Raw genomic sequence first — 13,098 nt, forward strand, 5'->3', positions numbered from 1 at the left:
TTTACCTTTCAACGACCACTCTTGTCTCTGGTCATCCTCTATAGAATCCACAAACACAAATCAAATTTACACCTAGGCCTTTCGTTATCATTCTCATGTAATTATAAGTATACCAGGAGTCCTGGTCCAGGACCAACTAATAACGCCTAGTTTACCCTTCTAATTTATCAGTTTAGTAGGCGAAGATGAAACTAATAACTTCCTATAGCTGATAATAGAATCTATTTAATTAATCATTTCTCCTGTTTTATTAATGTTTTCTATAGCAATTTATATTATAATTGTTGAATATTTGTATTAAAACACTTAAGATATATATATATATATATAGTTATATCTAGAATACTTAGAAGTATAATGTACATTCAAAAAAATGTAATTTTTTTTGTATTTTTACAATTGTATTTTTGGTATTTTAATGTAAAGATATGAGTTTTTTTTTTTTTTTTTTTTTTGTGCACCCTAAAGATATGAGTATTTATACTAATTAAATTAGACATTAAATTTTATATGTTAATTTTGAAATATTTATATAAGTATGTTAGGAAAAGAGATGGATGTTGAAAATAACAAATTGTTTTTTTTTTATTTATTGAAATGAATTATAAAAAATGTTAACTAATGAGGGCAAATTACTAAACATCTGTACGTGTACGTTAATGCGATGAGTCTTTTACATTGTCAAGTATAGTAAAAGTTCATTTTGTCTCGAGACTTCAGTAGTAGTAATGGAGAGCAATCAAATCCGCAAGCTTCTCCAACTATACCAAGCTTGTGGTGGAAACCAAGAACTCATAACAACAGTCCAGAACGCCACATCATCACCATTGATGTCACCACCACCACCACAGCCACTTTCGGCATTAGACTCCACCATGACTCTCACCATCTTTATCCTCTTGATAGCTCTCTTCTTCATGGGTTTCTTCTCGGTCTACCTCCGCCACTTCGTCGACGATGTTTCAACGGCTGAGATTTCTTCCATGCCTAGAAGAAGAGCCTCCACGATGTCGCCACGTCGCTCTTCCACCTCCTTCGTCCCTTCTCAGCCGTTTACGTCCCGAAGAGGATTTGATTCTCAGGTAAAATTCAATTTTCTTGTTATATCTCTCGGTTTTCTTACGTTAATCAGCAAGATTGGGACATCCTCAGGCCGTTAGATCTCTGCCGGTGTACCCTTAGACGAAAGTACCAAAGCAGAGGATTCAAGATTGCGTTATCTGTTTGAGCGAGTTCGAACAAGGTGAAACGGTTAAAGTGATACCACACTGCGGTCACTTGTTCCACGTGGAATGCATTGACACGTGGCTGAGCACACATGTAACATGCCCTTTCTGCCGGAGCAGCCAGCTGTTCTCGGATAAGGACTTGGAGATGCAAGCACCGTCGCCTAGCTCTGAAGGGAACAGCCGCAGATCAACGACAGAAGAACACGACACGTGTACGGGTGTTGGTCCTTGTCTGAGGAGATGTAGTAGCTGGTCGAGTTTGGGGGCAGAGGCCTGAATTGGAACGTTCGTTGAGTCTCTGACACGCGTGAGTTGATTTGGTTTTTTAGTGTCGTAGCTGCACTTTTTAGATGTCTCTTTTTCAGATATGCTAAAAAAAAGAGTAGTAGTCACAGATACACTGTCGTCAATTTCTATTGAATCTTTTGATATTTCATGTGTATAAAATAGTTAAATGTATTCGTCTTCCTTACACCACGGATAAAATAAAAAACCGAGTGAATCAGAGTAATTTCTATGCTAAAACATCAAAGCAGGGCTTGGAGCAGTGAAACCCAGAATCGAATAAGCAGAGCTTGGAGCCGAAGATCAGGACTGAGAGTAAAAGGAGTTCAGAGAATAGAGTAGGCACGAACTACCTCAATCACAGGAGCTTGACACATGGGACATTTTCCTCCAGCTTCCACTAGCTTCTTCGCACACTTCTCGCAAGTGTTCATATGTCCACATCTGTTGTTTTCGAGCAAAACAATGAAAATTAAAGAGAATGATTCGATATCATCAATTGGGGAACATGTCTACAACAAACGCTGGTACTGATTCATACATACCTATACAATAAAGAATCGATATTGCTCTCACAGCATACACAGCAGATCCCTTTCCTTACATATTCCCATTTTGACTCGTAGCTCTCAGTCTCCTTAGATGGACCTGTGAATCAATTAAGGTGTTTCCATAAGAAAACCTAATTGTAAATCCTCATATGTAAATTCATAAAGTGACTTGAGACTGATAGAAAACCTGATTGGTCAGCAGAGCGGTGCATCGCAGCAGAGACTTCTTGTCTTATGGACCTTTGCAACTCAAGTTGCATTTCCATGCAAGCCTCCAGCATTCTCTGCAAGTTATCCATCCTTTGCTGTATTCTACCCATGTCAACCCTCAAATCGTTGATCGAATCCCAATCCTTCAGAGACATTGTTGATTAAAGTTTAACAAATAATAGCAACAGCACATAATATGTCAACCAGTGAGTTCCTTTTAACTTAAAAAAAAAAAAAAAAAAAAAAAAAAAAAGACAATTGCTTTTGTATCCTTCACCCTAAGGATCCACTTTGAGAGAATGTCTTACCATTCCAATGCCCTGATGCAAATCATGTGCCGGCCAGTTGGAAATGGATCGATCATGCTCCCACCGTGGCTGAATAGGGATCACTGGGGAGGGTACAGACAAAGGAGGAGATTCAACAGCATCAAGTTCTTGACCACCACTCTGAGCATCATCCTGCTGTTCTATATCTTCACCTACTATTGTATGGTCAGAATAAGTCTCGTGTTCTTCCCACTCCACAGGATTTCGGCTTCGTCTGTCCATGTAGGATTGTATCAACTGGTCAAGATTTTCCCTAAACCCGCTTTGCAGAAGATTTGAGACACGTCTCCTGTAGTGCCAACAGCGAGCAACAGATATATAAAATGAGGTTGAAAAGTGTGGCCATTAAGGCAGAAATTTACTAAAGTATTACCTGCTAGAGAGTTCTCTGAGTTCCATGTTCTCGTTATCATCCGGAGGAAAGAATGTGGCAGCCCTTCCAATTGAAACTGTGTCCTGATCAGAATGTTCTTCCGACCAGTCTTGTATTGTGCTTTGGAGATCAGCATCATCAGGCTGCATCTCTGTGAGTTCTGTGCGGGCGTGGGCTTCCCTGTCCTCGTCCACGGATGATATCTGGGATAACTGATTTGGAAAATTCTCAGGAACATCTGTATCTGCCTCCTCTTCAGCGTCATCTCTCCATGCACTGGTTTCACCATTGATAAGTTGCCAATCGGATTCTTCGTTTTCCATAATCTCCTCCTCGGTTTGTTCCTCTAGAGGGACAGTTAGATTAATGCTTTCAACCAGATTTTCCTGGAAATTTGTTGTCCTGTTTATCAGTCTCATGGTGGCAATTTCTTCGGAACTTTGCAGAGACTGTTCATAAGGTATATCCATAGTTTCTCGAAACTGACAGCCATTTCTGATCTCGTCTCCATGAATTGAAGAGGATGAACACCCAGTAGCATCCTCTCTTTGATGGCTATTCAGGTCCACTTCAGCACCATTTCTTCTTAGAGAGAAATCATCAATTTTCGACCGTTGCCAATCTTCTACACGTGCAGTCCTTTCTTCCAAACTAGTGCTCTGGTTATTACAGCGTCTGGAATTAGTTACCTCATCCAGTGAACATTGGTTTTCAGCCTCTCTGCCATTTTGATCTGAGCCACCGCCTGCATCATTGATGCTATCTAGACAATTTAGATCGTTTTGTTCACCTCTATTATCATCATTTTCGGCATTTGATGAGGTCTCCGAGTGACTGCTGCTCGCTTGACCAGAGACAGACCGGTCAAGTCTGGATATAAATTCCTCCCTGGGATGGCAAAATACACAGTAAGGAATTACGTTTTTAATCGCTCTAAAGAAGCAGAAGTCTCAATTTCAGGGTCAAGCTGCACTTATAAGATGAAACAGAAAGTATACAGATAAGACTCATACAAGGCCAACAAAGAACGGAAAAAATTTACTAGATCTGTTAATCCATAAAAATCATAAAGGTTTGAAAGCATAAGGTCTGCATTGGATATTGACCCACATATATATAGACCTACTAAAGGGGAAAAAAAAAGAAAAAGGAAAGCTTCCAAAAATACACAAAGATATGAATGAATATATTAATACAGATGATTTAGCTACCTCAGCTCAGATACAGTGTGCCTTTCTCTTAGAAAGCCCAACTCAGTAGCTGCAGATGATGTTGGTTTCTCTTTATCATCGTTGTCACCATTTCGTAAGAATCTCCCCCTTAGCAATGCCTGCATAAGCAATTAAAGATCATGATTTCAAGCTATGTCTACCAAATCCCAAGAGATAGATTTGACATAGATTGAATCTATCAACTCCTATTAGATTCAAATCTCAACACCAGACTTCAAACAACCAATGTGCCAGTTAAGCTGACTTGTAATGTGATAAACAAAAAGATAACATAAAAATATAAAGAACTATGATGCTCAGCATATCTATCAACTCCTATGACTCAAACGTCAAGTTATAATCCCTTTAAGAGTAAGTACAAAACGAAGAAAACGGGAAAGGAACGTATATATAGGAAGAACGAAAAGTCATCATAATCTCCCTCAAGCATGACTCCATCCTCCATCTGACTATGAATTTTCTTAATCATATTAGCCAAACAATGTGACTACACAGCTTTCAGTCATCGTTTGTCTGAGACAAAGGTTCAAAGTTGCATCTAGAACTAGTGCTAATTATAGAGTCTACATTTATTCCAGATACACGAATGTAAAATCTTAGGAAAGGCTGGGGCCTGTATGTAATTAGAAGAAATTGGTAATTGAGTTGACTGTATGTGTATCTGACATAGTGAATTTGGACAATATGTACATATTTAATGTCTGAGAGACAGTAACAATAAGGCAGGAAACAATAAAGAAGTCTAATGAACAAACCTGAATGCGGTTGCGGTGAGCAAAGTTTGATACAGCATGATGCTGCGTCAAACCCTGCAGCTCTGTTTGCCTTTCCCTCTCAGCCATTTTTAACATATCCACCCACACTTGCCTACCACATAACTTGCGTATACCTCTTCTAGCATTTTCATTTTGGATGCAGTTGGCATTAACAACTCTTTCGATCTGGTTAACAACTTCAATAGGTTGTTCTTCCCTGAGATCACCAAGAACAGGTCTCTGCTGGCTATTCATCTGAACCATCTCCCTTATGATCCTCACCCTTTCCTGTTCAGTTTCGCCAAGCCATTCTGCTCTTGAGCTGTTGGTTGTGTGGGAATCAGAGGAAGTATGCTGACCTGTCCCAGAGCTCATCCACTCACGGAAAATTTGTCTAACTCTTTCCCTTTCAACCATCCCGAGATCAGAAAAGTGCTCGCTCTGAAAAGGACCGAGATCCTCACTCGAGTTATGTGAGTCGACATGACTCGGGGTAGGGGACCATCCACCAAGTTCAGTCTCACCCAGATTTACACTATCTCTAACAATATCATGGGCACTAATATTACTGTCACAAGCATTTCCCCTCGAAGAAGCAGTCCTCCTGTCAGCATCTCTGTCACGAGCATGACCCATCACGTGATCATCCTCAAGTTCTCTCCACATCTGTAGAAGTGAGGATGCCCGGACGCTTGACCTTCCTTCATTTTCCCTCTGTCTAGAACCCCGAACCTCAGAGTCCCGTGGGAGAGATGAATCAATCGCCAAAATGTTTTGCAGGCCAGCAATAGCCATTAGATCACTCAATCGTTAACAAACAACCCCTTTTTTTTAACTGTATTAGCAACAACAACAACCAAAAAAAAAAGCCTAATTATCTACAAAATTATACACAAAAGGTTGCTTCTTCCAGGTTGTTTTTTAACCAAGTGCTCATCAGTATATCAATACCTCAGATATTTCATCTGACCACGACCCGTAAAGCCGCGTTGCACTGGAACCATATGCATATCATCGTCCAAGAACATTATCCAACAAAAATACAAGATTCTCTCTCGCTTTGCCTCCTTGAGATTAAATCTCACGTCCAAGCAAACACCTGGAAATACCAAAAAAATCAACCATTAACATGAATCAAATAGATTGATCTCGATTTCAACAGGTCACCGACTCGATTGCGCAAAAAAGAAGAAACCAGAATTAAGAATCAAATTTATCGATGACATCCCAAACAGGTAATGCAATTAACGCCCAAATAATGTAAAAATTAAAATCCCTAAATCTCACATTCTCATCCTCAAATTTAAGACAAACCTCGAAATCGGATCCCAAAGATCCACAAAAAAAAAAAAAAAAAAAAAAAAAAAAGAAGAGCCAAAATCAGAAACTCCACAGAGAGAGACGGACGGGATGATTGAAATCGTGATAAAAAGCCAAAAGATAAAAAAAGAAACAGAGAAATCCCTAAAAATCCGCAAATTAAAATCAAAATCAAAAACCTAACACAATGAGAGAGACGGGGACGAAATCGACGTACCAGTGAAAACAATATAATCTTCCGATTTTTAATTTTTAGGAGTGAAGAAACGGTCACCTCCTCCGAGAAAGAGAATTTAACCAGAAGAAAACGAAGACGAGAAGAAAGAAGAAGGAGAGAGAGAGAGAGAGATGTGAGAGTAGTAGTAGTACATGTGGACCTCTCTGCTGCTGCTTCTTGTGGGAAGGAAAAATCAAAAAATGGGATCTTACCGTAACACGAACGTCAATTGACTACCGGCTAATATCAGCTTGACACGTAGCCTACTTCCCTGCTTCCCAAAGTTGGTTTTTTCCTTTTTGGATTATTCACCTTCTTCGTCTCTATTATTATTATTATTTTTTTTATATATATATATATAAAAAAAAAAAACAAAGAAAGAAAAATAAATATAGAAACAAAAAAAATGTATAAAATAAGGTTGGATAATAAATATATTCTTTGAAAACTCTTGAATACATAATTTTATCATTATTCATTTCCTTTTTTACAATTAGGATTTTGCATACATATCATATATTATAATATTTAAATTATAATATTTTATATGTGTCTTTGAATCAATATTACAAACCTTACTGTTGTTGGTAATATTACAAAAACAAAAATTATAAGAGTTTTTTTTTTTTTTAAGCAACATCTAAGTTTGTGATGTGAAGTTTGGGGATTTTGTAGGATTAGAGTTTCTTGTCTTAGTTAATAATAAATGAATATCATCATTATTGCAGTAAAAAGTGGGTCTAGTATAATAACCTTACTTCTAATCATTAAAAACGGTTTGTATGTTCCTTTAATGGTATTAGGGGCTTGACTGGTTAAGTTTCCATGTGTTTTGTGGTTGCTAGCGTTTCAACTTTGGTTTAATAATCTGTTTGGGTTGTCGATCTCTTTTTTTTCCCCTTTCCTAATAGTCTTTTCCTTTTCTAATATAGTCTTTACATGTGAATCGGAACTTGGATGCGGGAATCTAAGAATGGGATGGTGATCATTTCAACTTTCGATTCACTTATTATCCACTATTAGTTTGTGTTTGTACAGGATTGCACAACACTAGATAAATAAAATATTTAGGGAAAGAGTGAAGCTAGTTCTTTTATTAACAATAAAAACGTGAAGTCGTCATTAACACGAGTCAAGATCGAGCTCGTCAGTTCACAGAAGAACTAACAAGTCAATAATGACGAGCTCGGAAGCTAAAAAATATTATACAAAAGATAATAACAGTTTTCGATGCAAAGTATTGCTCTCTAGGTATTGTCCGAGGGTCAGGATGGTGATCCCAATAGATGTTGTTTACTTTTATAGGCAACTGTTGACCTAGAGTTCCCTAGGGTTCCTGGTGCGAATTGTCGAGATTGCCCTCTGCGGAATGTTTAATGACTTTCTCACAATTTTGTCGGACCAAAATCAAAATTAACTTGTTTTGTTGGACCGAATGGCATATTGGGCGCAGCCCATATCCAACGGTTTATTATGTCTATTTTGTTTGTTTTGTTCTCACCATATATGTTCTGTTTGTTTTATGTTTATGTACCATCCATGTAATTGTTATTTATACTATGTAATTCACGAATCGAGCAGTTTCCAGTATGTTCTTATACGTAGAATCGAGTGCAGCCACACGATGTGAAAAAAGATATGCAGCATGTTCTTTGTAACACCTATAATATCCTTTTTGTAAATCCCATGTGTCGAAGTTTGTTTTGGTATGTTTCATTTTTTCGCTATTTTTAAAAAAAAACTTGAAAGAAATATTGACTTGTATGAATATGATACTAAAAATTATTTTGACGTAGATCACCAGTCAATAAATTATTCTAATGCAAACATATTTAGTGAAGAAATTTTTAATTGCTATCAAAAAGTTAAATGTACTTTGGTGTTATAAATTCTCTCATATATCCCCAATATAATAAAACAGAAGTACATAACTTTGTTTAGACTATATAATTTTTATAATTTGGTTACAAAATAGGTTATTGATTAAATATAGGTTGATTACAAAAAAAAGGTTATAGATTAATTGGTCAATTTGTGGTCTATATGAATACACGTAAGAATATCCCAAAGAATTCCTTTAAAGAGAATATTCCAATGATTTATACAATTTCCAAAATAAAATATTTAGTATTTCATGTATTGTTACAAAATATATACTGTTAGACATAAAAAGAAATAAAATCTTGGCAATTTATTACACTTAATCGTGATTTCTCAGATCTGATTATGCAGTTAAAAATAAAATATTACATAAGCACATGTCATATTAAAATACTTTCATCAAACATGTTCAAAAATTAAAATAAAAACTAACAACAAAAAAAAAACAATTACTCATACATAAAATTACAAAATTAACAATATAAAACTTACAAAATATGTATTTTTTTCAAGTCATCATATTTAGCATATGATTTTATTGCATAATGTTTTATCAAAGAAAAACTTTTAAAAACAATCATATAAATTATATTTTATTCTAAAATTATAATATAAATAAAAAAAATTCAAAAAGCACCGTCCAAATCTAGTACTACGTACTAAAAGGCAAAATGTATATAATTAGTGATATAGGTAATGTAATCAAAATTCAAAAGCTTATGGACCACAATTTACTAAAAAGTTCGTGACTGAGATTTCACGATCACATCCAACCACTGAAATTCTTTTACAAAATTAAATATTATTATGTTTTTATATTCTCACAAATTCACAAATTTTGCAATGATATATATATATTGCCTATATATATAACGGAATTTTTATTATTTAGGTTGAGAAAAGAAGAGAAAACTTCATGAGAAAGAAAAAAAAACTCAAACTTGTGACTTCGATCAAACAAATGAATGCATGTGAATAATCAATAAAGACCGAGGACTTAAGAGATTGACACCAAAGCTATATATTGAGTATAGTCTAAGATAAATGTTTAGTTTTCATAAATCCGAACTTCTCATACCTTATAAAAGTTGGTAACTTCTCTACAGAACGTTTGGGAGATATCGAAACGTGGATGAAACTAATGACATGCATCTACAAGTTCAACAAAATCACCAATTATTCTTTTCTTAAAAAAAACGAAAGAAGATACAATGCATGCATCTCGCTCTGAAAAAAATCGAAAGTTCTATAGATATATTCAAATGAGTTTATATATACTATCTAATAAAAGAAAAGAAAAAGAACAAAGTGAGAAGATGGGATATGGTGGCGTGACCATATAGAATGAAAGATTCAAAACAATGATTACAATGGAAAAGGGAAGACCACTAACCATACATAAACTAATAGCATATTATTTTTTATAACCATTTTTTTTTTATGAAAATAAAAAAAGAAAGTTATAACTTATAAGTAATAAAGCTTGGTTCCAATTCCCCGGAAAGTTTACGAAAAATCTATTAATTAGTTTGAATGACTTTTTGATCTGCCGCCGAAATTTGTTAGTGGCTTCAATCATAGTCTAATAGTCTAATTAAGGGGATTAATTACTTATATTTCCATGAACCACATTGGTTCAATAGAGAGACTCAATCATATTATTCTTTACATAAAGGGTTCAATGTTGCTTCATAGCCCGACCATTTGCTAATATGGCCAATGTTAATAGAACCTTAGATATCATTAGGCACATTGGCTAAATCATGGGCCCATGCCTTCGAAATTTGTTTAAAGAGCTTTTTTTTCATTCAAAATAAGACTCCAAAATACCTTTTTCAAAAGCATTTTATTGAAATCTATTAGTAGATACTATAAGTCTATAATAGCATTTATAGAGGTATTGGAATGAAATAATATTGTGTATGTTAACCCTATTAAGAATTTTCTTAAGAAAAATTAGATCTTGACTGAATTCATAACACTTCATTTTCATAAAATTTAATTCTCCTTGTAATATGGAAAAGGTCCCGTAAGATTAGTATCTAAACTATGGAATAAAACTTGCTATAAAACTAAAACATATCGTTGAGTTTTCAAATATTATCTCATTTCCTGATTATATTTTTCAAATGTCCACCACAAATACAATGAAACAGTGAGCTGAACTTGACCCCAAAATTCAAGAAAGATTAAGTTGAGAGACCACTAGATTTTACAAAGTTTTAGTTAATGGGGTACTTTTGTAGGTATGTTTTGCAAAGTTTGTTTATTTAGTGTTTTTTTTTTTCCTTTGTTAAAAGCCTACAATTTTGGAATAGTCATTTTTATCACCTTATCGCCGTCCATGTTCATAATTTTTTTGTTTCAACGTTAGATGATAGATTATAATCATGAAGGCTTTATATTTTATATGAAAGCCTTTTTTAAAGCCATTTTTAAGATGAGTGTTAATCATCGCAGCACCACTCAACCACATATATTGGAGGGCCCTAATGGAGGTGAATGAATTACCTAAATTCATTAACTTACAAATATACATGCATTTAATGTTAAAAGTTAAAAATTAATAATTAGTTCCAACTAATTTGGAGGAAGGATAATTCGCTTATTTAAATACAATTAATTTGGTGAGAGTGAAAGTTTCTTAGTGGTGGTATTGAATTTGTGTTTTAAAAGATTTTAGAGTATTTTTAAAATCCTTTGTTATTCAACTTAGATTTATGTAAAATCATTTAAAATAACTGACAATCTTTTGTTATTCAATCAATGATTTATAAAATTGGATTAAAATCTACTGTTATTCAAAATTTCAGATTTTTTTTATAAAATGCTACTTTACATGATTATAGGAGACTTTTTTTGGTTTTCTAGTTGAAAAATATCTTCCTCAAAATCACAGCCTCTGAGGTAGATTTTGAAATGATTTTAGGAGAAAAAAAAATATTGAAACAAAACGGACTCTTCCAATCCCACCACCGATGAATGGGGTATTGTGTATTCCTCAATCCTCATCTCTGACTAGACTTCCTCTATAGATTTTGATTCTGTCTCCGTTGCTTCTTCTGACCCACCACCACTACAATATGGTCGTTTCCACCACGACGAGACTGATGTGAATAATGGTGTTGAGTCTAATTCTGTTTCCAACAACGGTAGCTGCTCGGTGAGTCGGAATATCACAAGGACAAGACAACCAATCTTCCCCTCATTCTCAAGCAGGAGGTGATGATACTAGGTGCAGACAATGACAAGTGTGAGAAAGTTCGCCAAAAGAATGAGAGAAAACATCAACGCCAGAAGGAGAGAAGGGCTCTGGAGTTGTATGACAAGTGTACCACATATCTCATGTCCGGAAAACTCGAAGCCCTTACACAGCAGCGTGTCGCTATAGGACTATCTCAAGAGCATGCAACTACGACATTGATGATGAATGATGGCAAAGTTGATGGAATCTGTTCATTGGTATTTTGACAGGGGCGAGGAAGAAATTCAGAAGCAAAGCATCAAGACTCCTGCGAATTTGAAAATAGACATTACAGATGAACTAGCTAGGATTACACAAATGGAGCTACAACTTAAGTGTACAAGGCAAGAAATTGAGCGTGCAGTTGTTCAAGCTGAGCGTGATTTAGACAGAGCAGTACAAGTCATGGAAGGCACAAAATATGATGAGTTTTCTGTGCCAGTCAAACAAGAAGAATCTGGTGATCCTCTTACACCCAATAATGGTAGTAAACATACAGTAGGAATAGGTTATCAGAATTCAGATGCAAAAAGGCTAGAAACACAAACTGTTCCATCACCTGGTTTACAGCCACCAAGAGATGACAAGAGCTTTAACTATACAAGATCACCCTCCACAACCGAGTTAGTGAACAAAATGATGGCTCAGCCTATGAAACGACCTGAACTCAAGTTAGAGTGGCCAAAACCTCAGCAATCTGCTGCTTTGGCTGATAAAAGGTGGCCAAATACAGGACACGTTCCTTCTGCTTCTTACTCTTTCCCATCATCGCCATCCCCGTCACCTCAGCTTGCTTCGAGGGTTGAAGCTCGCTATTTAGCTAGTGGAAATGAATTTAAGAACCTCTAGGTTGCAGGTTAATCTCAACACTAACCTCAGTTTGTTTTTATATTGCAATTTGCCCATATGTTCAATACTAAAAAAATAAACACTTTGTCCTTTCTGTGTTTATTTTAGAGAGTAAACGAGATGTTAGATGTCGAGATCACACTTTATACAATAGGATAAGAGAGTCTTTGATCTGTTTTTTTTTGTGTTCCAAATTATTCTAAAAATCACCAAAAGTTTAATAACAAAATCTAACAGAATCACATTCATTTTCTTGTATTTTAAATATAAAAAATTTAAAAACTAATCAAATCTCCTAAAAACTCAATCAAATCTTTCAAAATTCTAAAATATTAAAATCCTACAAAATCCTACCAAATCCAAGTTCAATACCCCTTCTTGAATGCATGTATATTGGAGGGCCCTAATGGAGGCGAATGAATTATCTAAATTCATTAACTTACAAATATACATGCATTTAATGTTAAAAGTAATAATTAGTTCCAACTAATTTGGAGGAAGGATAATTCGCTTATTTAAATACAATTAATTTGGTGAGAGTGAAAGTTTCTTAGACAAATTAAATAATAAATGGTAACGATGTGACTTAAGTATATATCGTGGGGAAAAAAATTTATACGGCA

At 35.2% G+C, this 13,098-nt stretch overlaps 2 protein-coding genes and 1 pseudogene across 4 annotated transcripts; 2 read left to right on the top strand and 1 right to left on the bottom strand.

Moving 5' to 3' along the window:
• The first annotated feature begins 612 nt into the window (after positions 1-612).
• On the top strand, positions 613-1,701 carry LOC104752689 (RING-H2 finger protein ATL57). Its single transcript, XM_087459961.1, is given in 3 exon segments — positions 613-1,082; positions 1,153-1,491; positions 1,493-1,701. Coding segments are annotated over 3 exon segments (732 nt in total). The 5' UTR covers positions 613-728; the 3' UTR covers positions 1,532-1,701.
• On the bottom strand, positions 1,640-6,811 carry LOC104705135 (uncharacterized). 3 transcript variants are annotated; one of them, XM_087459958.1, is made up of 9 exons: positions 6,502-6,811; positions 5,916-6,063; positions 4,965-5,799; positions 4,189-4,307; positions 2,978-3,865; positions 2,584-2,893; positions 2,253-2,418; positions 2,060-2,162; positions 1,640-1,958 (listed from the first exon to the last, which is right to left on the bottom strand). In XM_087459958.1, exons 3-9 carry the CDS (start codon positions 5,757-5,759, stop codon positions 1,841-1,843), a joined length of 2,499 nt encoding a protein of 832 aa, XP_087316084.1. In that variant the 5' UTR covers positions 5,760-5,799; positions 5,916-6,063; positions 6,502-6,811; the 3' UTR covers positions 1,640-1,840. The 3 variants fall into 3 exon arrangements, with proteins under 3 accessions (XP_087316084.1, XP_087316085.1, XP_087316086.1); XM_087459959.1 differs by lacking the exon at positions 6,502-6,811 and adding an exon at positions 6,279-6,482; XM_087459960.1 differs by lacking the exon at positions 6,502-6,811 and adding an exon at positions 6,252-6,464.
• A 4,063-nt stretch (positions 6,812-10,874) lies between these two features.
• Positions 10,875-12,475, top strand: LOC104705136 (uncharacterized; annotated as a pseudogene).
• Positions 12,476-13,098: the final 623 nt, after the last annotated feature.

Source organism: Camelina sativa, chromosome 7 (genome assembly GCF_030686135.1).
Source record: "Camelina sativa cultivar CO46 ecotype springtype chromosome 7, ASM3068613v1".
NCBI classification, from domain to species: domain Eukaryota; kingdom Viridiplantae; phylum Streptophyta; class Magnoliopsida; order Brassicales; family Brassicaceae; genus Camelina; species Camelina sativa.

Bases quoted from the DNA above. Each gene is read 5' to 3' on its own strand.
- LOC104705135 (XM_087459958.1), bottom strand. From the start codon at position 5,759: ATGGCTATTGCTGGCCTGCAAAACATTTTGGCGATTGATTCATCTCTC. The intron at 2,894-2,977 runs GTAATACTTTAG...TTGGCACTACAG, and splicing joins CTCAGAGAACTCTCTAGCAG to GAGACGTGTCTCAAATCTTC. The intron at 1,959-2,059 runs GTATGTATGAAT...CGAAAACAACAG, and splicing joins ATCGATTCTTTATTGTATAG to ATGTGGACATATGAACACTT.